At 52.7% G+C, this 25,124-nt stretch overlaps 8 protein-coding genes across 8 annotated transcripts; 5 read left to right on the top strand and 3 right to left on the bottom strand.

Moving 5' to 3' along the window:
• The first annotated feature begins 131 nt into the window (after positions 1 to 131).
• BDP81DRAFT_423201 (uncharacterized protein) lies at positions 132 to 1,190 on the top strand. Its single transcript, XM_060590051.1, has 5 exons — positions 132 to 297; positions 439 to 494; positions 552 to 599; positions 664 to 676; positions 776 to 1,190. The coding sequence occupies exons 2-5, from the start codon at positions 492 to 494 to the stop codon at positions 967 to 969; spliced, it is 258 nt and encodes an 85-aa protein (XP_060447608.1). The 5' UTR covers positions 132 to 297; positions 439 to 491; the 3' UTR covers positions 970 to 1,190.
• An 802-nt stretch (positions 1,191 to 1,992) lies between these two features.
• BDP81DRAFT_314349 (nuclear pore protein 84/107) lies at positions 1,993 to 4,838 on the top strand (the record flags this gene model as incomplete). Its single annotated transcript, XM_060583988.1, has 4 exons — positions 1,993 to 3,961; positions 4,025 to 4,304; positions 4,353 to 4,456; positions 4,510 to 4,838. 4 exons carry the CDS (start codon positions 1,993 to 1,995, stop codon positions 4,836 to 4,838), a joined length of 2,682 nt encoding a protein of 893 aa, XP_060447607.1.
• Positions 4,839 to 5,386: 548 nt separating this feature from the next.
• On the top strand, positions 5,387 to 6,617 carry BDP81DRAFT_195057 (uncharacterized protein). The gene is made up of 2 exons (XM_060582464.1): positions 5,387 to 5,765; positions 5,849 to 6,617. Exons 1-2 carry the CDS (start codon positions 5,530 to 5,532, stop codon positions 6,348 to 6,350), a joined length of 738 nt encoding a protein of 245 aa, XP_060447606.1. The 5' UTR covers positions 5,387 to 5,529; the 3' UTR covers positions 6,351 to 6,617.
• A 266-nt stretch (positions 6,618 to 6,883) lies between these two features.
• BDP81DRAFT_459590 (uncharacterized protein) lies at positions 6,884 to 7,978 on the bottom strand (the record flags this gene model as incomplete). The annotated part of the gene is made up of 2 exons (XM_060593559.1): positions 6,884 to 7,140; positions 7,204 to 7,978. 2 exons carry the CDS (start codon positions 7,976 to 7,978, stop codon positions 6,884 to 6,886), a joined length of 1,032 nt encoding a protein of 343 aa, XP_060447605.1.
• Positions 7,979 to 12,993: 5,015 nt separating this feature from the next.
• On the top strand, positions 12,994 to 14,678 carry BDP81DRAFT_314768 (F-box domain-containing protein; the record flags this gene model as incomplete). The annotated part of the gene is made up of 2 exons (XM_060584028.1): positions 12,994 to 13,358; positions 13,421 to 14,678. The coding sequence occupies 2 exons, from the start codon at positions 12,994 to 12,996 to the stop codon at positions 14,676 to 14,678; spliced, it is 1,623 nt and encodes a 540-aa protein (XP_060447604.1).
• A 527-nt stretch (positions 14,679 to 15,205) lies between these two features.
• On the bottom strand, positions 15,206 to 18,611 carry BDP81DRAFT_195014 (uncharacterized protein). The gene is made up of 3 exons (XM_060582463.1): positions 18,454 to 18,611; positions 18,242 to 18,394; positions 15,206 to 18,149 (listed from the first exon to the last, which is right to left on the bottom strand). The coding sequence occupies exons 1-3, from the start codon at positions 18,488 to 18,490 to the stop codon at positions 15,277 to 15,279; spliced, it is 3,063 nt and encodes a 1,020-aa protein (XP_060447603.1). The 5' UTR covers positions 18,491 to 18,611; the 3' UTR covers positions 15,206 to 15,276.
• Positions 18,612 to 19,785: 1,174 nt separating this feature from the next.
• On the top strand, positions 19,786 to 21,317 carry BDP81DRAFT_447887 (V-ATPase subunit C; the record flags this gene model as incomplete). The annotated part of the gene is made up of 5 exons (XM_060592236.1): positions 19,786 to 20,080; positions 20,167 to 20,261; positions 20,321 to 20,484; positions 20,561 to 21,053; positions 21,111 to 21,317. The coding sequence occupies 5 exons, from the start codon at positions 19,786 to 19,788 to the stop codon at positions 21,315 to 21,317; spliced, it is 1,254 nt and encodes a 417-aa protein (XP_060447602.1).
• A 200-nt stretch (positions 21,318 to 21,517) lies between these two features.
• BDP81DRAFT_459587 (Adenylylsulfate kinase-domain-containing protein) lies at positions 21,518 to 24,609 on the bottom strand (the record flags this gene model as incomplete). Its single annotated transcript, XM_060593558.1, has 5 exons — positions 21,518 to 21,889; positions 21,977 to 22,229; position 23,346; positions 23,680 to 24,303; positions 24,468 to 24,609. The coding sequence occupies 5 exons, from the start codon at positions 24,607 to 24,609 to the stop codon at positions 21,518 to 21,520; spliced, it is 1,392 nt and encodes a 463-aa protein (XP_060447601.1).
• Positions 24,610 to 25,124: the final 515 nt, after the last annotated feature.

Below are 25,124 nucleotides of genomic sequence, written 5' to 3'. Positions count from 1 at the left end.
GCGCATCTGAGTCCGAAAGACAACCTAGGCGCACTTGGTAGATACCTAGAGAGGTCGGCAGAGACACTGGGTGAAGGTGGGATGGAGGGGACTTGATTGGACGATGTGGAGCCTGGATTTTCAGAGGCTTAGTACACTTTCCCACCCCAGATGTCGCCTGCCTAAGCCTCAAGGTAAGACCGGGTTGGAAGTCAGATACCTTCTTTCCTACCTACACGAACTCCTCAACTCAGGTACCTTGTTTTCCATCTGAATCTTTGACCCTTCCTGAAGATTCGTGGAATTGCACAGTAGCACGTAGGTACTCAAGCATCCTCCCTCCGGTTCGCCCGTCTTTGCGTAATTACTCTACCGTTTATAGGCACATCAAGAGACAGTCATGAAATTGAGGCTCAATGCCGATAGCGGCTCCTAGCTAACTTTTTCATCGACCATTAGAACCGCTCACAACTTCGACGTGTGGTGTTGCAGCGCCGCCGTGAGCGACCGTCATGGTAGACCCTCCGGTACCGTTCCGTCTAACTACGCAGCTGCTGACGATGGATTTGGAGGGCCAGAATGAGGACCTGAAGGCGAACCCGCCGTGCCACCCTCGTGCTGTAAGCCCATGTCCAACCCAGAGATTAACTTCCCCCAGTTCAGCGCTGACCCAATTTCGAGCAGTGCGCTATTCAGGGTAGGTCTTGATTATGATCATTCTCACGGCCTCGTTACGGTTATTTCATACCGGATGCGAAGCTGAGTCAGCGCCATTGTGGCTAACCTAGGCTCACAGACTGCTTAACCAAGCATGGGTACAAAGAGGAAAAGTGCCAGTCGGTGATTACAGCCTTATACGAGTGTTGCGAGGCTTTTTACCAGTCAAAGGGAGACGACGCTGTGTCGGCGAGCTGTCCCAAGCCGGATCTGCTTCGACTGAAATTGACCAGGATGCGCGAGGAGTCGCGCGACGCCTCTCCCAAAAAGTAGTCATTAGGATGCTGAAATGTACACTCTTCCATAAATATACGTTAACCTGAGTAGAGAGATCTGGTAACATTCAAGAAAGAGAGAATTCTTCTAGGCATTCGTTGAGCGCGCTAAGAGACCCCTTGGGATCTGAACAAGCATTGAGTGCTTATTCCGAGACTCTAATACAAAAGCCTTGACATTGAAGAAGAAAAAGAGAGAGAATGTTCAGAGAAAATTTCCAACAATGTGTGTTGATAAAGGCCGCCAAAGCGGGTCCATACTGTGTCTTTCCAATCATTTACACAGTCCATCTCTGCCCCATCTAGGGCAAGCGCATACAGTGTTTGCTGTTGCCCAGAGTTTTGACGCGACGCGCGCGACTACCAAGCGCACAGACCATCCATACGCTAGCCTGCCTTTCACCTGGGACGTCTGTTGCTCCCTCAAGGTGAGGTAAGGTACCTTAGCCGCCTCATCGAGCTGCCAGCTGATTTGTTTTCAATCTTTTTTTCCGGTAGGGTGGGAGGTCTGATCAGAGATCCCAATCGGAATCCCACTATTCAAGTCTAATTGCTCTGGACTATTCCCTCTATCCCAAGCGTCGATACGTGGGAACTCTCTCAACTCTGTTGAGGGCCTGGATAAGTTTCTGCGCGCTACCAGGGCTTAATAGGTTGCAGCTTCTTACATCTTCGGCGCTGCGAAGCACACCGGGAAATCATTCGCAACGCAGCATCCATGGCTTGATCCATCCACGCCGAAAACACAGACATCCACAATCATTCAAAGATCGTAAGCAGAGGACTCGCTGGATCACTTCACTTTGTCTGCAACTCCTGATTTGCCTAACCGCTGCCCCCTAGGATCGCATCGGGACTCCATACCTACCCTGGTCCCATGCGCAACCTTGCCGACGACCAAAGATCGACCATTCTACATTGAAGTTAACGAGGCGACCGGACACCTCTGTCCCCGTTTCGCGCAAACTTCCAATCGATATTTCCCCAGATCCCACCTCGTTCGACGATTGCACTCCCGAAAATGGACGGAATTGGGCCTGAAGTTGAGGTGTTCGCGAACATTCTCGACGATTGCCTCGCGGATCAAGGTACCGATCAGGAGAAACGCGCAAGGGTATTGGGGCTGGTAAACGCATACCACGACTACGCCGCCGAAAAGCTGTCACAGTTGCGCAAGCCCCGCCGTCAGGGTTCAATTGGCGACAACGAGATGGACCTGGACGATGAAGAAGAGGCAGAGGCTGCGGCAGGTTCAGAAGAGATTCGAGTGTGGGAGCAAGAAAGACAGACGTGGGATCTTGTCCGTCGCCTGATCCCACTGAGATATTCTGTTCAAACCTCTGCAAACCAGCAAGCTACGAACAATGGAGGAGATCTGTGGAGGGCATTTCTCGCAAACGACCAATTGGCGACGGAGAGGAAGACCATTCTCGAATGGTTACAACAAGGCGCGAGAGCTGGCCCCGACATTGACGACCTCGTCCGGGAGCTCCAGCAAAACGCCGACAGAGGAGACATTATCGCTCACGGTTGGATACACACAAGGTCGGCCATCAAGCTGCAGAAGAGTGTGATTGGTTCTTCACGCCCGCTTGATGTGCATTTTCCGGAGGTGGCACGCTCTCTGGTCAACTCAGACAAGGCGCCACTTGTTGCCGAACTAGACCCAGACTCTGTGATCAGACAGGGTCGGAAGTTGGAGCCGCAGGATGAGTACTTTGAGAGAGCCATCTGGGTGGGCTGCTTTCAGCTTCTTCGAAGAGGCTGTAGCTTAGAGACTACGCGAGAGTGGTGCTTGGAGAGAACGGAAGTTTGGAGGGCTGTGTCCATGTCCGCCTTACCTCTCGCAAGTGACCATGGGGAGACGAATCTTGTCGACGACCCTTCAGCGCTTGCTCTCTGGAGACGCATGTGTTTTGCTCTAGCTCGTCAAGGCGGCACCGATGATATCGAGAGAGCAGTTTACGGAGTGTTGTCAGGAGATATCCCTAGCGTGCAAAGAGTATGCAAAACATGGGACGACTTCATGTTCATGCACTACAACGCTTTGGTTCGCACGCAGTTCGATACTTTCCTCCTCAGCCAATGCTCACCGGAAGCATCAGCAACCATCCGCTCATCATTCGCCGCTTTCGACGCAGTTCAGTTCCATGGCGATGCTGCCACGTTGGAGCAACGCCTGATCCGCAACCTCGAGACAAGCCCGCATACGAGCAAAGAAGCTTTGGAACCTGTCAAGGCACTCCAGGCGGCCATCATATCGAGAGACCTCCAACGACACTTCTATGAGCAGGGCGTGGCCATCACACAGAAGGCAAATTCAAAGGAGGCATCTGCGCTCATGCCCGATGATAGCTGTCGCAACGTCGACGTAGTGACGGAAAAGTTCGCCGACATCAAAAATCCCGATGGCCTGCGAATTGCTGTTCACGCACTCATCATCTTCGATACACTCGATAAACTTGGGGCTCTGCAATCGAACGCCGTGACCATGAGTTCGGATCATGGTCGGCGTGAACTGCAAGAGAACACGATTACACAGTACATCAGCTTGCTCCGTCTAGCAGGCTTGGAGGAGTTGATACCACTGTACTGCTCCAGGCTCCACCCATCAAGAGCCTTCCAAGTGTTGAGCACCAACTTACTTCCCATCACCGATAGCGACGCTCGTCTAGACCAGCTCAGCTTAATTCGCAAAGCAGAGCTAGACGTAGTGGAGTTTGTCAAGGCACAACCACAATTCTTGTTCCAGACCTTGGACCCCGATACTGCTCAAAACGATGCAATGCGGGAGTTCCAGATCATGGACGATGGCCCAGCGTCCTTGAAGTACGGACGTTCCATCAAAACGGACTTCTTCGGGGAAGATCCCGAAACCATCGATCCGGTCGACGAGCGGTTGATTCGGTCAGTGGAATGGCTGCTACTCGTCGACGAGGCCTGGCCTTACGTCTTTTCCATCGGTGTGGCGATTTACAAGCATTTCCTAAGTATGGCCCTGCCCTTACCAAACAGATGACGTCTATCCGCTAACCAGAACCCAAATCGCACAGAGACCATGCACTTGAATGCGGCCAGGAGCTTCGCGAATCGTGTACCATTCAACGACATTGTACGCATGCGCTCAAGCGACTTCGCTGAACAAGAAGAAGACGAACTTTGGTGGACACGAGATGGAGAATTCTGGATCAACCAGCTCGAAGCCGCGGGTGCGGTCGACCTCTCCCCAAGCCAAGTTGTGTCGGACGCCAAGATATTACGCGAACTTGAGTGCCTTGTCAGAGCCTTGGACACAATGGAGACTGTCGCTTCACTGGCGGAACTGTCAAGAGAGTATGCCGAACTGATCCCTGGCTACAACGTCTTGCTAATCACTTACAGGGACCCGTCTGTGAAACGAGATTTCTGGACGAAGGTTGGCAACGAGGTTAAGTCAGTCAAAGAACACGTACGACCTCTACTGGATGGCTGGCTGCTTTGTGAAGGTAATCGTGCTCCTTGCTCGTGTTCTCTAGCAGAACTAACCCGTTCCCGACAGAAGAGGATAAAGAGTTGCAAGCGCTACGGGAAGCATATCTCCCCGAGACACTGCTCGCCTACGTCAGCACGCTCCATTTCGCTGGCACGACGCTGACAAGGGATAACTTTCTGGAGTGCATGGAGCTGGCGGCTACTATTGCGGAGAAGGGCTCTGATGTGGCAGAGTGCTTCACCAAGGCTAAGCGAATGAAGGAACTAGTCGAGTGTTTTGCTGCCTGCAGCAAAGCTCTGGCCGTTGCATCGGGCGAGAAGAAGGCGGCCAATTCGAGTAGCAAGAAGCTACGTGAAATGGGATGGTCACGGGATCTTTGGTCCGTAAAGCACTGAATTAGGCAGTTTACTGGCGAGTCAACGTTTGTTAGGGATAAGGAAGGGGGCTCTGGGGCCTCTACTGGAGATGCGTTACGTCTACATGAGATTGAGCTGGCATATGGCTGGCCGCTCAGGGAGACTTCGGCCGGGCATTATGTGCCTGGAACACACCAGAGTCAATCGGCTGACGAGTTGATTAATGCAGGTGGTCGTTGTAGTTAGATCAGACTTTGAAGACTCACGAATAAAGAGCATAACAGCAAAAAAACAATGTCACGTATTCCATGCCTTTTTTTTTAGCCATTCCATGTTGAGTTCCTACTTATAATTGAATACGTATTTACGGACATGATATCATAGTATGTATACACGAGCTTAAGTATGCAATAAGTATAATTCAGTAGCAGGTCTAGTTTTGATTGGTTAGATTCAGTTGTCTGCTGTGGGGCACCCTAAACAAGGTCCCTGCTTCACATTGTGAACCTCTATGCTCTGCCTGCTGAACCACAGCACAGCCACATTCCGTCTTGTAGCACCATCCCCGCCCAACCCACGCTGACATCTCCGTATATTCGGAGGAAGTACATTTGGCCAGTCTACCAAGTTGTTCTAGTGGCTTGAAAGCCTTCCTGAAGTCTCGAAAATAAGGATCCTCTTGTTATACCTTTTTACAACATTTAATCACCTGTGTGCTTCTGACCACATCATGCATGATCCTCCACCACCAGTACTTCCTCCTAAGCCGGGCAGCCACGACACAAGTCGTATTGGCACGCCGAATATGCTCAACTCGCCTCAGCATGGCACCGGACCGGACGCGGAGGGTGCAGGTGGGAGCCGTTTGAGCCAGGTCTCTCAGCCAGCCGGGCTCGAAATCGCCCGGCCTGAGCCCGTGCCCGACCCCGGTGAACAGTGGCTTCCCAAGGTGTTGCAAGACAAGGCGTACGTTCTTGGATATGGCAGTGGCATCACCTGCCGTCGCCATTCTTTTTCGGAGCTAGTGCAAAGCTGATGATGTGTCTTAGAAAACATGATCTCGCTGATATAGCGACCAACGTGGACCTCCTTAACGCCCTGACACATGCACCAAGCACAATCCATCCGTCTCTCTCGTCATCTCACCAGGCCCTTCAAGCGGCCCTGAACGAGAATCTCGAGCTTGCGTCACGGCTAGTCGAGCTCGAGGCTCGTCTGGCCCACCAGCGGTCCACGACGCAAGCGCAGCTTCTTTCAACGCATGCGCTCGAGCGCCAATGGCGGCAGAAGCAATCCGACATGGACCACGCTTTGGCACCCTTCTCACCAGCTGCTATGTATCAACGCCTGGGGCAAGGTGTTCATGAGCAGGCCTCGGTGTGCCATGTCCTAGAGGAGAGCTTTATCGACGGGGAGGGAGACGGCGCGTATGCGTCAGAGAGAGAGACGTTAGACTGGATCAAGAGATATCGAGACGCCAAGGTGCTTTACTATCTTCGGCAGGAGAGGAAGGAGCGGTGGGACGAAGGTCGCGTTGGTGGCTGGAGATAAAATGGAAACGAGTCCGGCAACGGGTTTGGGGGTTTCAAGTGAAGGCGAAATGGGGAAGGTGGCCCCCCAATATTGAAAGCGACTCACTTGGCTGTACCGAGGAATGGGAACTAGCGAAGATAACCACCGCGATGGGATATCGATGACTTTTCTGCTTCTTTCTAATGTTGCTCCTCGGTGGTAGTATTGTTGGCGAGGACGCAACGTGAAGGCCTACATCCCACTAGCAGATATCTGGAAGAAACGTTCTATAGAATGGAAGAGTGGAAAGAAAGCATGTAGGCTACTCTCCTACATGCTAACGAAATATGGCAAAAATGACAATAAAAACGCTATGACGTGCAGCGTATGAGTCCTGTCTGGGCGTTCGTGGTCCGTCTACGAAGGTGTGCTGTACATATCCAGCTGTCATCCTTTGTATTCGCTCACATACGAGAAATGTCCAAGGGATATCGCAGCCCCCCTTTCCCTAAGCATCATATTCAAATTCATTGGAGCGGGAAGTGGTGTTGGCCGCGGAACAACCACTACCTTCAAGCGAAGCTGAAGGGGCTCCGTTTCATCTCAGGACTACGAGGGCTCATCGGAAGTGCAAAAAGCTCCTCCTCCTGGTCCTGGTCTTGCTGCCTCGAGTGAAGGCCGGTTCCTGCGAGCATGGCGTCCAACGATGCTGAGCCTCCGAGTGACGGGTTGGCAGTCGTCGTCTCCCGCGCAGGGTTGGAGGAGGAGTGAACAGTCACGTCATTAGGGGCGGGCGAGAACGATATGGGCCGAAGATGCGCGTTCTTGTCTGCGATTCCCAGGTCAGTCATGCTTGGTGAATGTGTACAACGATATTCATCGGGCATCTCACCAGCCGATCCAGCAATCAAATCTACTACAGAGGTCGCGAGTTTCAGTCCCTTGAGCTTCTCTCCCAGTCGGCCACCCGTAGGAGTATGAGGAGAGATGGGACCAGGTAGAGTCTGTGATGCGGACGTCGTCCGGCCTTCAACGGCGTTGTCATTCGGAGTAAGACCAAAGTGATCGACGACCCATTGCTGCTCCTGGAGCACCATTTCTAAGCCAACGCTTTCGGCGTTTGTCATTTTCTCAGCATCGATCTCTTGTTGAAGTTCACGGAGTCTCTTCTTGGCCCAGATGGTGTGAAGAACCCCACGTGTTCCAGTTTCTAATTCACTGGCAGCCAGGCCTGGCGGGAAGATGGCCGGAAGGGGTTTGATGGTGAGGGCGGTACCGTCAGGATGAGTAATGGCAACGGTGGGAGGAACAATGGCACCCGGGGGAAGTAGGAAGTACACGCGCTTATGCGTTCCTTTGACGTCGTCGCTTGCTGGAAGATGGGTTGTCTTACCATCCCATGAAACGTCCCAAGACTTGGTTGGCGGTGATGAGAGGTCGGATCCCGGCGCAGAGAAAGCCGGAGATATCGAGGGGTCCCATTCCACCATCAGGATCTTGGTGCCCTCATTACCCTTGCCCGTCTCGAACTCAAACCGGCCCAGGGCAAAGGGTGCAGTGTCGGCGGCAGAATCGGGATCGGTGCTTGTTGGCGGACCGGGAAGATGCGTTCTAGTCGACGTAACTTGAGGTGGCGAGGAAGCCCGAGTGCTACCTAGCGTCCCCATATCTCTGTCTCCTTCCGGTCCTGACCCGATTGTGGTCCGGCGTGAGGTGGTTTTTGCGGGCACGAGGCGGTGCGGGGCCGGGCGTTTTGCGGCCTGCTCAAGTACCGAGGCGCGTAAGAGACTCAGACTGCTCATGCATAGCGTACTTTCCCCGTCAGCGCCGGACAGGAAAAGCAGACGTTATCGGCCAGTGAAAACTATCCGTCAGAGCCGAGTCAATTGTGGCAATTATGTGCAGCGATTGAGCCGGGGTACGGGTTCTAGGTGGTTAATCGACAACGGAGTCTGGTCTCTGATGAAGACGAATGATTCGAGACGGAGGAGGAGACAGAGGTGTTTGCACTGGTGTAGATGAAGCGGCACAAACCAATGACTAAGATGAGTTCAAAGGAGGAAGTTCCCGGACTTGGCGATGAGTGGGATGCGGAGACGGAGATGGGTGCAGTTCAATCAGGTACGGACCGTTGTGGCGGAGGCGATTGACGCCACGGGCACGATTGAAGATTCGTGATTATTACTTGTGAGAAACTTCACAGAGCATCCCTTATTTTCAGGATACGTAATCGAGTGACACCTGAATAAGAAGGTAGTGAACTAGGTGTTCTGGCGGGAAACAAATCACGAATCAACGTGGAAGCAGGTCCGTATACCTCACTCCGTACATGCCAGGTGAATCCAGGCGTATCGCGGCATCACAAGGTCCCTTGTTATTAGTGAACAAGAGGTACGGGCCTCGCCGCCCAGTCGGTAATCAGGTAGGTACAAAAGTACGGTTGGCATTCATGGCTGTGTGGCTGTTTAAAGGTGATACAGACCCGCCAGTACTTACGGATAGTATTTGTCCTGGTCCCTGGGCCCTGGAGCAGCTCAGAGAGCGGAGGAAACGCGGAGTAATATTGAGGGGATGGGGCCTGGAGGTGCAATCATTGTGTAAATTTGTGATAAAGCTGGAGAAGTTTGAGAGGGGAGTTGCAACCTGTGACCACGAGCGGAGAGAATCCCACATATCCACGGGGTATTCTCGGCCGATGTCGATGCCCGCTAGTGAATGGATACTGGGAAGCTGGCCAAGGAAGACGGCACCATGATTGACCAACAGGACGGATACATGTCTTTCGTGTAGGCAAATGACGATGGCGCTTCGAGTACTCAAGTTCCAGGTTCTCTTTGTGGGTTGAGTCGCTCAATTTTTCGATGTTTACGAGTGGGTGCAAGGTGCAGGTCCCGTTGGGATTGGACCGGGAATACAGAGGGAGCACGGCCCCGTATCTGTAGGGCAATGTACATACTACTCCGATGATGCAGTCAGTCACGTTGAGTCGAGCGATGCGCCTTCCTATTCCAGTAGTCCGTAGCGCTGAGCGCCTGATGGTCAACCGGAATAATGTTATAAAGTGCTAGACCTCCCTCTCTTTACTGCTCCCGTGCGGTATGGAGGAGTGCGGATGCGTACGTATGGAGCCGGTAAAACGTTACTCACTAGCCACTTGAGAGCGGAGCGGATAACGGTACTTGAAGGGAAAGGTAATCCACCAAAGGTGGCCAAGCGGCCGGAAAACGACCTGAAAGGTTGGAGGGAGAAATTATCGGCTGTGACGAATGCGGAGGGGAGGGAAGGGCGAAGACTAAGAACCTAAGAGAACAGAAAGGCCGCGGTAGGCCCGAGGGGCGCTCCACCACGCCATCTGGACTTTTCTGACGGTACTTCCTCACAAGTACCTACCACCGTATCTTCCAATTGCATCACGGCATCGAGGTACCTCACTCTTTTGAGTTACAGTGTTCATGATTGGGCTGAGCCTGGCGGGAGGTCAAACTGGTACTGTGGCACCGTAGCACTTACGGTTTACTTTACTTCCCCGGTATTCGTACACCCCACTGTCCCCGTTCCCCCCGCTGCGTCCAACGCAGCTTGTCCATCCGAGACAGCGCCTAGCCGCTTGTGTCAGTTCCATCGCTTCAACTTCGGCCACTTCGGTCCAATCTACCGCGTTCCATTTGACCCCATGGGCCTTGTTCAAGTTGGCACTGACAGACATTGACTTCGTAACTTCACAACAGGTGCTAAATTCCATCTGGGTTTGCTATCTAAGGTGCAGCGTGAACAAGTGCGAGTATAAGGTACCAGCAGCTAAGGTAATCGTAGATACTGTACGGAACACTGACAAGTGTTTTCATCACGAATTTGATAGATGCTTTTGTAGTATCTGGCCCTTAATAAGCATGCGCAAGGTGGGAAATGTATGCGTTGGGCGTATCTCCTTCACTTTAGGTTCCTTACCACGATCACATACCTTCCAAGACACCTCAGGTAGGCATTGTGTCTTCGATAACATATGTCTCCGTCCGAATCATTCGTATGGCAAGTTTTTGTGGGCGGTGCGCGCTCTGTGTCCCGGTGTACTCCGTACTTCACTACTTACTTTGTGGCGCACCGCGAAGCATAGAAGCCACCCGTGTGTACTTCGTACGGATACATGAAGAAGGCGTGAAAAACAATGAGCCCGGATCGGTGGTGCCGGCGATGCCCGCAGCCCGCTGGCCGTCTCATTCCGGCCGGCTGCGAAAAAGTACCGCGAGAATGAGACGAAACATGGGACATTATGATTGATGAATAAGGATCAGTACCGGCATGCTTAACGTGGACTTCATCTGGTTCACATTACTTTCTTGCACGTCATAGGATTGATATACCCGCCGATAGAGAAAAGTTTCCAGACTGCCACTGCCTAGTGCATGCGGATGGACTTGTCTCCGATGAAGCACTTGGTACGGTATTGTCTCGGGCGTATTTTGCAATCGGCCCTGGATCATCAAAGTCGGTCCAGGCACTTCTAGGGCGACTGAGACCATTTCCAATTAGCAGCCTTGGAAAAGGCAAAGCATCTATCCGTGATAGCATCGAATCGGGCTTTGCAACACCAATGAACCAATGGGAAAAAGAGCGAGAGCATCCCGCCGTAGAGGCTCCGCCTGGATCTCTGTCGGGCTTCTCTCCTAGGTCGTTTGCACAACCCGGTACTGCATCGGTGCAAACCGTCTAGGAATACCTCTTTGCGCCCGCTGAACTAAAGGTAGCCATGGACCATCGCCCACTCAACACGGGACGATGGCCGAGAGGAGCCTTTAGTATTCCCAAGCCAAACCACCAAGCTGCGTGGCTGCTTGGTCGTATGTAGTTGATGGCAAAGGCTTGATACACGGCGAAGAAGTTTGAGCGGCATCGGGCGGGTTCACCTTCAGTTCCCCGGGCCCCGGGATCAACGCGTGGGTCTTGAAGATGGCTTCCATGGGAAATGGAGACGAAGAACCGCCATAGGGCCCGTAGAACAGCCGAGGAATGGAAGTCGTATGTTGAACTGCGAAATGAGAAGATACCTACGAAGGACGAAAAGACAACCGTGTATCTGAATTAGTACGTACCTATCTCGCCGATGGAAACCTGCTAGATTGTCATTATGACATTCGCAATTGCAGTTGCCGCTCGAGTCAAGTGGTTGGTGTACCTAGCCTTCGTATATGTATTCGTACTCCAGACCCGATGGCAAAATGGATGAAGAGACATCCACGGATAGAGTCAAGGGTCAATTAGTGACTAAAGCGGGAAAAAATGAAGGAAGGAAGAAGCCCGCACCAGATGTACTCTATGTAAAAAAAAAAAAAAAAAAAAAAAAAAGCATGCGACTTTCACTTGCGGCTTGCCAGGCTGTGGGGATGAAAAGCTTCGTCCGCGCACCTTTACGGTGCTTTCCTCGGCCGCTCTCTTTCGCTTCCGTCGTCCACGCCCATCATACTGTGGTAGTGAAGAAAAAGATACACGGTAAAATACCCACAATTGATAGGTAAGTTAAGTGAGGTACCCCCTAAAAGACGCTTCTACGGCCCTTACTTCTCCGAAGACGCAGCCAGTCAGCGCCGTTGCATCACAGTGCCAAACGCCGCTTCGGGATCATCACCCCCCCCCTAGGCCAGCAGGTGCCCTTCTTCACTTGGACCTCCACTAATTCACCGCACATACCGCCGGGCCACCCAGCATCAGCGAATAGCCGATCCCTCTCTCGCTTTCTTGCATCTACCTCTCTCCCGTTCCTGGCCTTCAGTTCCACTCTACTACTCTCGTTGTCTCTTCTCTATCCGTACCTACCAAAGCCTCACCATCGCCTTACCCGCGTCTGCGCCTACAGACTGAGGTGACTGTCAGTATCTACCAAGTTCCCCAGGCTTGACCATACCCATACCTTACGTTAGGTACCATTCGTGCATACCGACGTCGCCCACAGAGAGGTTCTACGGTTCTACCCACTCTCATCCACCCACCAAGGATTCAAGGAACCTAAGCCTGACTGCACCACCACCGCTTTTCTCCCACTGCCAGGTGCCGAACGTACTGCCTGCCAGAAAGTGACCCGACTTTGACGGGCCTCTCCAGCACCCTCGCGCTCTCTCTGTGCCCCCTCCCTCCTCCTCCTCCATTTCTTCCTCGCATCCTCATATCCCAAGCAACTTTGACCATCACGCCCAAAACGACACCACAACGTCCCGTGTCTCTACAACACTATCGTTCGTCTTTCATCTCCTTATTCGACTCGTCTTTGTCGCCTACGCTCATTCGCCATATTTCTTCGCCTCTTGCTCCGACTCGTCCCCCCTCGGCCCATCTTCTCGGACATCCAGTCTCGATACCCTCCTACATTACCGTTGTCGTTGGATTCGACCCCCTCGCTATCGACTCTCGAAGTCTGCACTCTCGAATATACCATCCCAATCGACGCCGGGCGCAAGCCTGTTCGTTTAAATCACTCCCTACGATTATTTCCGCTTCCGAACCACTGTCGATATCTTCAATGTTCAGCCATGTTTGAGCCGCGAATGCACGGCATCGTCGACTCTCCGATTCCCGCCCGTCGTTAACCCCCCGGTTCTCAACACAGCGTACCGCGACCTTATGCTGGACTTTCTATACCTCGTTTTCTCTTATTCCAGGCTGAGCCATCGTCCAGCGCGATAGCACTAACATGGATCCGCCGCATATCACCGAGTTCGCTTCCGAGCGCTACTTCAGCAAACTCAATCAGCTCAATGAGTCCCCTGCGACCCGCGAAGCCCAGCAGCTTCACCAATTACGCAATCCTCAGACGCCATCCTCTCAACCGTACCCATCCCCGCCGATTTCGTCTCAGTCTACATCTACCTTTATTCTGCCATTACGAACGTCCAAGTCAAACGAAGCCAATGCCGAGAACCCCCGACCCTCAGATCAGAAGCGTACCGAGAAGAGCCGATTGTTCAGTCTGAGATCCAAGGTCTCGATCCTCCAAAACAAGTCAACATCGCAGGCAGATCACCGTGAACAGTACACAGCGTTCGCGAAGCCAAAGACGTTAGCCATCCTCTCCTAGAGCCGACGTGCGGTTACAGCTACCAGTTCTAACATATCGCTAGGCAATCCCTTGGCCAATTGTTTCTAGCGCTGCCTACTGAGCTTCAGATTCAAGTCATTTCATCACTGCCATTGACGGATGTCTTGAATCTTCGCAAAGTCTCGAAATCCTGGCACGCTATTGTGACATTAAACGAGGCGCCCATCGTTCGCCACCATTTGGAACGTCACATTCCGGCATACGCCTTGCGTCTTTACCCGTCTAACGAATCTACCGCCGCCAATTTCCATCACCTGTGCGGCTTGTGGCATCGTTTGCACGTCGCCGCGAAATTATCATACCTCATGTGCGAATGGATTACCAAAGAAATCTTCCTCAGAACAACGGAATCACAGCGCCTCGAGTTCGCCCCTCAACATGAACGTATGCGTCGTCGCCTGATACCACTTCTTTTCACCTTGTTCCATTTCTTCGAAACCTATCGAAAGCTGCACTTACAACACATCCTCGACCACAATGGTCATGGCTTGCTGCACGAGCCATTTACACTGAATCCGATTGAGACTCGGATCATGAATATGTACGACGATCAGACGCTTTTGCGAGTCCACCAAGTCTTCCCTCTGGTCATCTCGTCATTTTGCCGACGGTTACGCCCGCCATCTTATGCCGGGCGTGTTGAAAGATCGTTGCGAGGCTACCTGAAGGAAAGACCTCCAGATGAGGTTCACGTCGCCATTCTGTGTGTTGGAGGCTTGCGACAAGTGGAGAGGCTTTGGGAGATAAAGGGATACAACAGCAGGCGGGGAGCTGTTGACGTTTGGTACAACTGTGTCGCCAAGGACCCGATCGACCCAACCCCAAAACAGCGACGCGGTATTATGGGCATGGGCCGAAAGAAGTCTTCCATTTCGGTCAAAGATTCTACCAAGTCGACACAACATGATGGAATATCAGCGCGCCGTGCCTCCCGGGCTTCTCTAGAAGATCCAGTCGATTCCGATACGAACTTGGTATTCAACACAAGTCTGTCAGCCGGCATGCCCATGGGACCGCTGGAGCGTGAGCACGTCCGACACGTACTAGCTGACCTCCCTAGCTTGCAAGAGATCTGGCTCAAAACTGCGGAAGCTTTGATATTAGAGCGGGGCATCGTTGAGCGTACCCAGGATATCAAACGCAATGCACAAGTAATGTTGGAATTAATCCGCGATGATGGCATGGACGAGGAGGATGAGTGGTGGTACGGACGAAGTACACCGGAATCCATTCGTCCTCCGCTCGAAGCGATAGATGAAGATGCCATGGACGGCGCATGAGAACCGGCGTGTCGTGTTGAGCATTTAAGGGCGTTAAGGTTGGCCTGGAATTTGGCCCATTGGAACTCAAGCGGAGCTTGTCTTTGGATATTTGACTCTTTATTTTCCCCATCATTCTCTTTTGTTCGGGCCAGCATGGAGAGGGGTGCAATACCTGGGATCTGGATAAAGATACCAACATCAAACTGTCTTCCATTTAGTTTTATAGTCTTGTCATAGCCAGGACCGATTGGCATTCGCTTGCCCATAGTCAAGTCAAACAATTCACTTGATGAACAACATGCTCTTTTCCCATACAGGCCTGTCGCGGATTACCAACGTGCATGCACTCGTTCTTCACCCATGCGATGGAGGCGCATCGACCCAGCTTGATCTTTGTGCCAGACGTTGCTTTAAATCACCATTGAGAAGGCCACCCAAATGTTTGGCGCAAGTCTTCCGTGGCGCGCCCCCATAGGTAGAGGGCAGGGAATCCAGCCTAAGCCCTTGACAACGGCCGTCGTGACAACCATAGAAGTCAGTCGGGGCAAGGTGCCAATAACACAATGTACCTAGAGGCGGCGCAAGAGGCGGGCGCTCGTTGCAGCTACGTCTTTATCTACTGACGTCTCGAAGTATGATACATGCGTTCTCTCATTGCAGATTCTGTCATGCTGCCATCAAAAGACGACTGGCCCAAATGTGACGAGCCATACGTTGAGTTAATGTTCGGCGATGCACGCTGCATCTCCGCACCGTTGACATTGTATTGTGTGGGGCTCATTGCCAAGCTGGCTTGATTAACCGTTGTCAGACTCGCCAAAAATGCCGAGTCGGAATAGTCCTGATAAGACGACATTGCCGTATTCTGCACTGGGTGTTCCTGCCGTGCGTGTAATGTAGAAGATTGATGCTGTATCGGCCGTGGCGTCGAAGAACGGTAGCTGTCTTCTCGCGTGCTCGCGGATCCGGTCATGTGGGTGCTATACGTAGGCTGCTGAAGGCCCACTAGCCCGTGATACTCTGCGTCACTTGTAGACTCTGTATAGTTGTCCCCATTTTGCCCTAGTGTTGACGGAATTTGGCCGGTACCCGAGCTGCTAAGGCGGTGCTGACTGCCATTAGGTCGGTTCTGTAAAATGGGCCGGTGTTGCTCTTGCTGATGGAAGAGATGTTGATGCTGTTGCTCCTGAGCCAAACCGCCTTGATCGTACATGCCTTGCCTTGATGATACGTTCAACGAGTAGGGTTCCGCTGCCTCGGCCCTTTCGACTCCTCGGCTGGCGGATGAGGCTGCGAGGCTCTGGCTGTATCGAAGTCGCAGATCAGACTGAGGTTGCTGCGTGTCGACGGGCTGTTGGAGCGATGATCGGTTTGCAGAGCCGCTCATCTGATTCCTTGACCTCTGCAAATTAGTAGTATTTGCATCTATGAGGCTGCTGTTTTGAAGGGTTGTCCGCGTTGACTCTATCGATTGTGACCCGCGCTGGCCCCTTTGTCCAGTCTGACTATTCTGGCTAGCTTGCGTCATTCGGCTGTTTGAGGCAGCATCTTGGTGCTGATGACCCGGTAATTTCTGTCTCTTGGTCACTGGTTGATGGGCCTGCGTGCGATCCTGAACTCGTGATCCTTGAGACCGGGTCATCTGCGGCGATGAAGGGCTCTCGCTGGTGATTGCAGTAAGCCCACCGGCATGATTTTGATCTGAAGCTGAGGCAGCTGTCAGCGACTCATTACCGGCATTGCTGTTTCTGCCTTCTTGAGAAGCCTTCCTTTTGCGCTTTGCAGCTCTGTAGGCTTCGCTAGCTTGTGGCTTCGCGGCAGCAGGTTCGCTGATAGTCTCCGGCGCCGGCTGAGAAGCCATATTCACTTGATTGCCAGGTTCCACATCGTGATGTTGGCCTCGGGTAGATGATGTGGAATTAGCAGCAGGCACCGCCAGATCCGAATCACCCACTACGGCGGACTGTGGCCCACTTCGTTGGTCGTTTGCAACCGATGTAGGCGGTGGTGGTTGAGGTTGAGAGTCAGGCACAATTACCGATTCTTTCGGTCGATTCTTGGATCCCTTAGGACGGCCAGGGCCTCCCTTACGTTTCTTGACGTGCGATGTTCCGAGCTCACCAAGACCGCCGGTTGTGCTTGATGATTCGGGAGGATTAACTGCCGTTGACTGTACTATCGCTGGGCTCTCAGATACACCATTTGTATCCTCAGGAGCATCGTCAGCTAAGGGCGCCACATCTTTCGGTCGGTTTTTTGAGCCTTTGGGTCTCCCTCTTCGCTTAGGGGTCGGCGTGATTGTCGAGGTCTGAGTGGAGCCAGATTCCGGCATTCCACCGGAAGCGCCTGGGCCGGATACTGCCCGACTAGAAGCTGGAGTCGTTACCACCCGCTCGACGTTCACTTGCGAGTTCTCTCCTTCAGTATCTGCAACAGTGTCATCAACATCGACCCAGCTATCATCAACCGCAGCTCTTTCCACCGTGTCATCAACCGCACTGTTGTCCGTTGTTGCTCCTGCTGCACGAGCTCCCGAAGCCAGTCGCTGCCCAACATGATCAACTTGCTTTCCCTTCGCATTTCTGCTTCCTTTGGGACGACCACGTGGTCGTCTCAAGTTCGTTTGTTGTGCGCTCGGTAGTGGCTCCTGGCCTAGAGCCGGAAAGATCTCTGCCAGCCAGCCAACAAAGAGAGACCCAGACCCATTCGCCTCGGCGCTGACCGGAAATGATCCGCCAGGTGATGTGTGCTCGCTGGCAACTCCTCCAAAGAATTCCAGTCCCTTGCAGAGCTGGTCAACAACCAGATCAGGGTCCAGGCTTCGTAACAGAGTCAAGAGTCGAGCTTGTTCAGCTGTCGTCTCCGCGGCTGTGAGTGCCGAGGTCCTCTTCCCCTGGCGGGCTGTTTCTCCGACAGGCTCTCTATTATATGGCGCATTGAGCTGCGGTCGGCTGAGCTGCGGTGTATCGAGTTGCGGTGCATTCAGCTGCGGCGTAGTGAGCGACGGTCTATGGGGCCATGGTTTGTTGAGTTGCGGTTTATTGGATTGCGGTGCATTTAGCTGCGGCGCATTGACTTGCACATTCAGCTGCGGTGTATTTAGCTGTGGTGCATTTTGCTGCGGTTTATTGAGTTGCGGTGCGTTCGGTTGCGGAGCGTTGAGCTGCGGTGGACTATTCGAGGCATGTACTTCTGGTCGATAGACAAATTTGCTCCGTCTGATTGGAACGTAACGGTCCGTTTGGGCCAGTCTGGCCGCAAGCTGCGTTCCCTCACTCGTGCGTTTGGCTGCTGCATCACGCTCCCTACTTTCGTTGGTAGTTGTGAGGTCTATGTGCATGACTCCAAAGTTTCCTTTCGACGCATCGGTCTTGCCCTTCAGCTTACTGGGCACAGGGTTACGTACACGTCCATCTCTGTAAAGGCCTGGGATATCATCCTGTACCGGCGGGCCAGTATGTTGCAAGACACCGAATCCATTGGCCGCACCTACAGCTTGAATGTCAGCCACGTCTCGTCAGTGTTCCTACTCGAGCGTCCAATAGACAGGAGCATTGAAGAGATAGAAATAGTCTACAAACCTCCTTCACTCGTAACGCCCAATAAAGGGGTTTGCGATGCAGAACCATTGCGAGTGCCAGCAGCGGTGTCCGTGCCGGTGCCAGTGCCGGTGGCGGTAGAGGTATCAGCAAGAGGTGTAGGGGGTCGCGCAGGGTGTGAGGGTTGAGGAGATGCTTTGCAGAATACGATTAGTCGGGACGCAGAAACAGCCCGCTTCATGCTTTGCACCTACCTGCAGTTGTGGCCATGGCTGTGGACGGCAAGCGCATCACAGGCTCAGCATCGTCCCTCAAAGAAGAATTGGAGCACAGCCGTGTCTCGTGGGCTTTCTCCCGCGGCAAGAAGTCTCGTCCGGCCCTTGATCCAAATGGTAATAAATACGTATGCTACAACTCGCGGTTGCAAGAGGGCATCACGGAACCCTGAATGGATCACCAAGGCCGCTCGACAGCATGTGGTAACTTGCCGGGTCAGCTTCTCTCTTTGACAATCCAACGGCACGAGCTGATCGTCATCGTTGTTCGATTCGGCCGAAGTAGCGACTTAGATCGTACCAAAGCGAGAAACCCTCGATCGTCTGGAGCCACGATGAATTAGCGACAATGAAATCTAGCGGTGCGCATTCGCGATGGGTGAAGAACCAGAAGGGGAGATAGACAAGGAACCAGAACCCGCTGGGCGATATCTGAACAAGACTTACGCTCTGCGAAGGCGCAGTGGCTGTCGAAGTTGAGAAGGTATGGCGTGAGCAGCGTTGGACAACATCGGGACGTCGAGCGGAGAGGTCAAGCTAGGTAGAGCATTTATTAGCAGCTTTCCATGTCCAGTAAGGTAGGCTACCACCCACCAGCTTATTAGCTGGTGGAAATGGCAGCAGACCCGCTGGCTACCTTCCTATCAGATTATCGCAGTGCGAGTGACGAACCACCGCCCAGCTTTGAGGTACCTACTCCGTAAGGTGCGTGGGTGCTAAGGTACTCGACTACTGCGCCCCACTAGATGGCGAGGAGTCTAGGTACCTGATTGTGGCCAAGTGGGATGCGTACCTTTCCCACCCAAGTAATCCCAGTTTGTACTTCAAAACGGGCATTGCGGTGCGTACCTTGTTCGCAGTTTACCGTTGCGCAGGTAGGGGGCTACATGGAGCAAGGCCGTAGGCTCAGAGGCTGGCCTCAGCTTAGCAGCACCCAAGGTCCTCTCCTCCACTACTATCTAGGTAAGGTATCCGTAGGCGGTGCTGCATTTCATCCCGCCCCGGCCCTCAATTGACAACATCATACCTAGCTACCTACTCATGTGCGATTTCTCTACTGGAGTTGGCATACCTACTTATTGCTCATTAGCGGGTGTTGCTCAAAACCCCAGCCTCCAGGTAAGTTGACAGCTTCTCATCTTCTACCTTCCCTTTGAGTGCATCGGCCGACCCAACTAACTCCGCCTACCTTCCGATAGCTCTCTCGACCTCACCTACCGTAACCTTACCTCGCCTCATTGACCTAGACCCTCCGAGGCTCTGACATAGCCGCATGGTTAGCTAGCCGGCGTCCGATCCAGTTCAAGAAGCATGTCTACCAAATATGCCCTCGTCTCTCTGCCTCTCGGCATCTTCGATTCTGGAGATAAGGACGACGCCATCTCCGCGTTGAGCGCTACCATTTCAGCCGAAAATGGTAGTGCCCGCCCCTTCAACATCCCCGATTTCAAGATCGGCACCCTGGATGCCTTGGTCCAACAAGCCGACGACCTTGCCAAGTTGGAGTCCACCTGCGAGGCTGTTGTTGCCAAGGTTGCCGACTCATTGAAGTCAATCCTCGATGGTGATGAGGACAAAATTTCCCAGCAGAAGATGGTCAACGATAGTAAGAAACGTCTAGGGCACCGTCTCGTTGCTGCTGCATGATTCACAAACATCGTGTACATCTTGCTAATGGCGGTTGTTTCTCAGAGCCTACCGACCAGTACGTCAACTCGTTTTCCTGGAACAAGGTCCGATACCGCGCCGATAAACCCTTGAGCGAACTCGTTGATACACTGCAAAAGGTACGTGGAGAGAGGGCGGACTAGGGCCAACCGATTCGCAGTGGGACTTTGTTGTACAGCGCTTGTCTCGCTGGCGTGAATCTGGGGTGCCATCCCGAGATTCGGTCCAAAGGAAACTAATGAACCGCCAGGAACTTGTCACTACCGACAACGATGTCAAGAGCAAGTTCAACCAGTATAACTCAGTCAAGACAAACTTCACCACTCTCCAGCGCAAGCAGACGTACGTATTACTTCCGAGGCCTAACCTTCCTCCTTCTGGCTCAACGCCGAATGAATAGCTGATAGCGGTATTGTAGTGGCAACCTTGCGACAAAGTCCCTCACTCCCGTCGTCGATCCCGCGCTCCTTATCCAAGACTCGGAATACCTAGAGACGCACCTTGTTGTTGTGCCGAACAATGCAAAGAAAGACTTCTTGAAGAGTTACGAAACACTGGCGCCGATGGTGGTCCCCCGGTCTGCCGTGCAGGTTGCGACGGATGAAGAGTTCACCTTGTACGCCGCCACGTCATTCAAAAAACACAGTGCCGAGTTCCTGGCGAAGTGTCGCGAGCAAAAATGGACTCCACGCCAATACAAGTACGTGGAGGGCGGAAAGGAAGAAGAGCAACGTGAGCTTGACCGGGTGGCTCGTGAAGAGAAGAAGACATGGGGAGAGGCTCTGAGAATCGGCCGGACAGGCTGGAGCGAGAGCGTCATGATCTGGCTGCATGTGCTCGCATTGCGCGTATTTGTCGAGGCTGTTCTCCGCTATGGACTTCCGCTCGATTATGTCAGTGTCCTTGTCAAGGTCAGTACCCCTATCTCTCGTTCGAATCATTGCTCAGTATGCTAACTCGATGGACAGACGAATTCGAAGCTTGTCAAGAAGGTCAAGACAGCACTGGACTCTAACTACTCGTACCTAGGAGGCAATGCCTTTGGCAGAGACAAGCGCGGGAAAATCACCAAAGACGACGCAGCATTGTCGTCCGAGATGGCTGCTGTTGGGCTTGGCGGAGGCGAGGGACATGAGTACACGGCCTACGTTTACTACGAGTTTGACTTCCCTTAGTTACGTGGAACTACACAATTGCAGCATGGCGGGTGCATGCGCTCCCGCATTTCAGACGCAAGCTTGCACTGAAAACGCGTGGTATGTTTAAAGGGGGCAGTTGAACCGTGGTTAGAAAGCTCTAGGCTATTGCCGGTTGATAACTCCTAGTTAAAACAAGATGAGAGTCGGCCGCCCATGCAATCGTAGGACCGTACACATCAGGCTGTTTTACTCGTAGTAATGAGACCCTCCTTGATCAGCCACTCGGCAATCTGTGCCACACATTCCTCAACGCTCGACTTGTCGGTCCTAATGACGATTTCGGGCTTCTCGGGTGCCTCGTAGGGGGCCGAAATGCCGGTGAAATCCTTGATCTCTCCCGCCCTAGCCTTTTTGTACAGACCCTTGGGGTCACGCTGCTCGGCAACTTCGAGAGGCACGTCGACAAATACCTCGATGAATGGAATGGCCTCGTTGGTGCTCTGGCCAGTCTGGCTGTGCAGCTCGCGAGCTACTTGGCGGTCTGCACGATAGGGCGAGATGAAGGAGGTAATGGCAACAGTCGAAGAATCGGCAAACAGCTTGGCAACCTGTGGCGGTATTAGTCGTGCACTCGCTACGGACGGCCGTGCCTAGGTTGGAAGATGGAGTCCAAAGGGTAGAGTAAATGACCATACCTCAGCAATGCGACGGATGTTCTCATTGCGGTCTTTCTCAGAGAAACCGAGATCTTTGTTGAGGCCAAAGCGAACGTTGTCGCCGTCCAAACGGTAGGCGGCAACTCCTAGGTGCAAGAGGTGCTGCTCCAGAGCGGTGGCTACGGTAGACTTGCCAGAGGCGGACAGTCCTGTCAGCCAGAGGGTGAAACCACGCTGGCCGCGCAGCTGGTTACGCTCAGAGCGCGAGAGTGATGGGTGCCATGTAATGTTGCTATTATGTCGGAGACCAAACGTCAGCCAATTTTTTCGCCATTCTGCCGGCTATCGAGTTGCGGACGTGAAGGCAAAGAGCTGGAGAGCATTTATCGCAAGCAGGCGCGACGACTGCGGGGTCGGTGGGATAACGAAAGGAAATCATAGAGGGGTAATTTCGGTCCCGTCAAGACGGAAACTGGATTTGAAGATTTATCCATACTTACGTGGCCATTGTGAATTCGATTGGGTATCTGGTGGTAAGGACTAAAGGGGAGAATGGTGTTGAAGGAATGGAAAGTATGAAATGGAACCAGGCGCAGCGGCAACTACTCATACATATACACAGATGCGCGCGACACACAACTCTCACGACAACGGACCGAGTAGGGTGGTTGCTTTTCACCCCACCTCCTCCCCCTCCATTTTTCCCTCTTGTTTTTCACTTCACAAGCTAAGATCACGGAGAAGTCAGAGCCGGGCGATGTACCCAGAACTCCCAAATACTACAGAGTAAAGAGTGGCATCACAAGAGAGGTACTTTGCACGGCTTTGGCCCATTCCACATCAAGGCTCCGTACCTTACGGATACTCGTAGGTAAGCACCCAATGACCCATAACGCAGTAAGAAAAAATGAATGGAATCCGCAGCATCATGCATGAGCTCCGTACCGGAGCACTGCGAGTCTGCGCCGAGCGATGGCGTCAGATCGGCTAGAGGTGGATCATCGCTTGGCGGGACCTTACACGTCAGAGGCCTGTAATCTAGCTGGTTCCTGGCCCATTTTGAAGTACTGCCTCCGACTGGCCGAGTGCCGACTCCCGCTCCGTTCCCGGATGCCGCGCCGCGCTTCACGTCGGTGCCGAAGCCTCCTCCGACTTACCCAGTGACCTCCCGTGACTACCTTGCGGAAGACATGTTTAGTTTAAACATCACAACTATCCTCAATTAGAGTCGTTCATTCCACCAAAAGAGAAAAATCAGTTGAACTTTATGCTGATTAGCATCCATCTCTCTTCACCGGCCACACTTCCTCAGTTGCAAGCTGTCTATCAGCTCAAGCTGGGTCGCGGGGCCATCTATAGCCTATCCACCACATGCTGCTAGTCTGAGAGGGGGCTATTCTGTGCGCACCCTTAAAAGCCATCTACCAATCCATCTGCCTTACAAGAGGATTGGCGGTCTACTGGCTTGGATGGTCTCTATATATATCGGATCGGGTTGAACATGCGCTTTCAGCTCAGTCAGTAGAGCTCTCGCAAAACCCCCTACGGATTTGGCACCGTCTCTTCTGTCCATTTATCTCAGCGCATTCCCTCCGACTAGTGGAAATTCGGTGTGAGTACCTTAAGAATCGAAAGGTCGCGCTCCAGTTTGCGAAGACCTTAAGTCGCGTTCAGCTTCGCCATGACCTTTCCAGATATTAGTATTATGGCTCAATGATCCAAACAGTGAGAAAAAGGGTCACTCGCCGATGCAAATCTGGGAGAGACAAAAAGTGCAGAGGCTTGCGCCAGGACAAGAGGCTCTTCTCCGTCCACTGGCAGCGTTTCCAGCTGGCCCTCTACCCATGCCTTACGCCCCTCTACTCTCGTCGTGCGCGCCCGCAAAACGACATACGTGCCTGCATGCACTGGCTTTCTATAGTTGATCTCAAGCTTAGCGGTAACGCCCACCTTGTGTGGAAGAGCACCGAAGCAGCATCGCGCCAGTCCCTCGTCAAGCATTGTAGCAAGCAATCCACCGTGCACAATGCCAGGGTGACCGCAAATATCTGTACCAAGATGGGTGATTGACACGAGAGACTTGCCTCCCTCTTCAGTCCAGCATACAGGGGGCACTGTAATCCGGCCAGGTCCAAGAAGCGTACCGCCAGTGAGATTATGCCGCCGCAGCGCATCGGGGAGTTTCATGTGGGGGCGAGATTCGGTCATATCGGGGTTCTGGCGCATCTCTACCGCAATTGGGTGACTGTTGATGAAATCATTCACTTTTTCGGCCTCGTCGTTCTCGGGCACGTAGGCGCGCAAGGTATCTTCATCGGAACGGGGTTTTGCTGCGTCAAGTAGACCAGGCACTAGGGGACTCGCCGCTGCAACGAAACCCAGGCTTGCAAATAGCAGTCCAAACGCGCCAAAGCTGATAGCTTTGCGGAATCGGGAAGGGCTTGTCGGTTGCGACGCTGCGCCTACAAAAACATACTGTCAGCTCAATGGGCTATAGCCTAGGGAGACTATCAAAAACAAAGCAACGTACCTGCATTAACGCCTTGGTGATAGCATCGGAGCCAAACCTGCTGGCGACGGGCCGAGGTTCGCAAGCCTGTCGTATTGGGGGGAGCCCATGTTGCAGGCTGCTTAAGAAGTCGCCGAAGCGGAAGAGAGGGTGATGCTGCCATGGATACAGCCGGTCCGTCGAGCAACTAGGCTGTAGCTTACAATTGATGTGTGAGGCATGAGAGAAGGTCAAGATTGACCTTTGACGCGGATTGTCACTCCAATCGTATGCCGAGGCTACGTGCAGGGTAGCTTAACCGTTGAAGTGAGGTACCTTGAGGTAAGTACCTAGCGTTATGGCTATCTTACCTGGGAAAGCGCGGTATACCTAATACGGCATAGGAATCCGTCCCAGCACTTAGAGGCTAAATTTCGTATAATTTCACTAAACGACAGTTCATTAACCGAGCGCTGCGAAAAAAACACACCTAGCCAAAAAAAAAATTTAAAAAAAAAAAATTTAAAAATTAAAAAAAATTAAAATTTTTTTTAATTAATTTTATATTTCATCCATGGGGTTTTCAGTTGGATCTGAATGCGGATAGACAGTTTCCACTTCCCGCACTTGTCTGATGCCTTGTTTCAACGGCACACTCCTCCATTCTGGACTCCTGGAGCCATACTATTCCTGTAGATA

This window comes from Colletotrichum phormii (genome assembly GCF_030913505.1).
Source record: "Colletotrichum phormii strain CBS 102054 chromosome Unknown BDP81scaffold_6, whole genome shotgun sequence".
NCBI lineage: Eukaryota > Fungi > Ascomycota > Sordariomycetes > Glomerellales > Glomerellaceae > Colletotrichum > Colletotrichum phormii.
This window is presented reverse-complemented; position numbering and strand designations above follow the sequence as displayed.

Excerpts from the sequence above, each read along its gene's own strand:
- BDP81DRAFT_195057 (XM_060582464.1), top strand. The coding sequence starts at position 5,530 with ATGCATGATCCTCCACCACCAGTACTTCCTCCTAAGCCGGGCAGCCAC. Across the intron at positions 5,766-5,848 it reads AAGGTGTTGCAAGACAAGGC|AAAACATGATCTCGCTGATA; the intron begins GTACGTTCTTGG and ends GATGTGTCTTAG.
- BDP81DRAFT_195014 (XM_060582463.1), bottom strand. The coding sequence starts at position 18,490 with ATGCGCTTGCCGTCCACAGCCATGGCCACAACTGCAG. Across the intron at positions 18,395-18,453 it reads AGCCATGGCCACAACTGCAG|CATCTCCTCAACCCTCACAC; the intron begins GTAGGTGCAAAG and ends TATTCTGCAAAG. Across the intron at positions 18,150-18,241 it reads GGGCGTTACGAGTGAAGGAG|GTGCGGCCAATGGATTCGGT; the intron begins GTTTGTAGACTA and ends TTCAAGCTGTAG.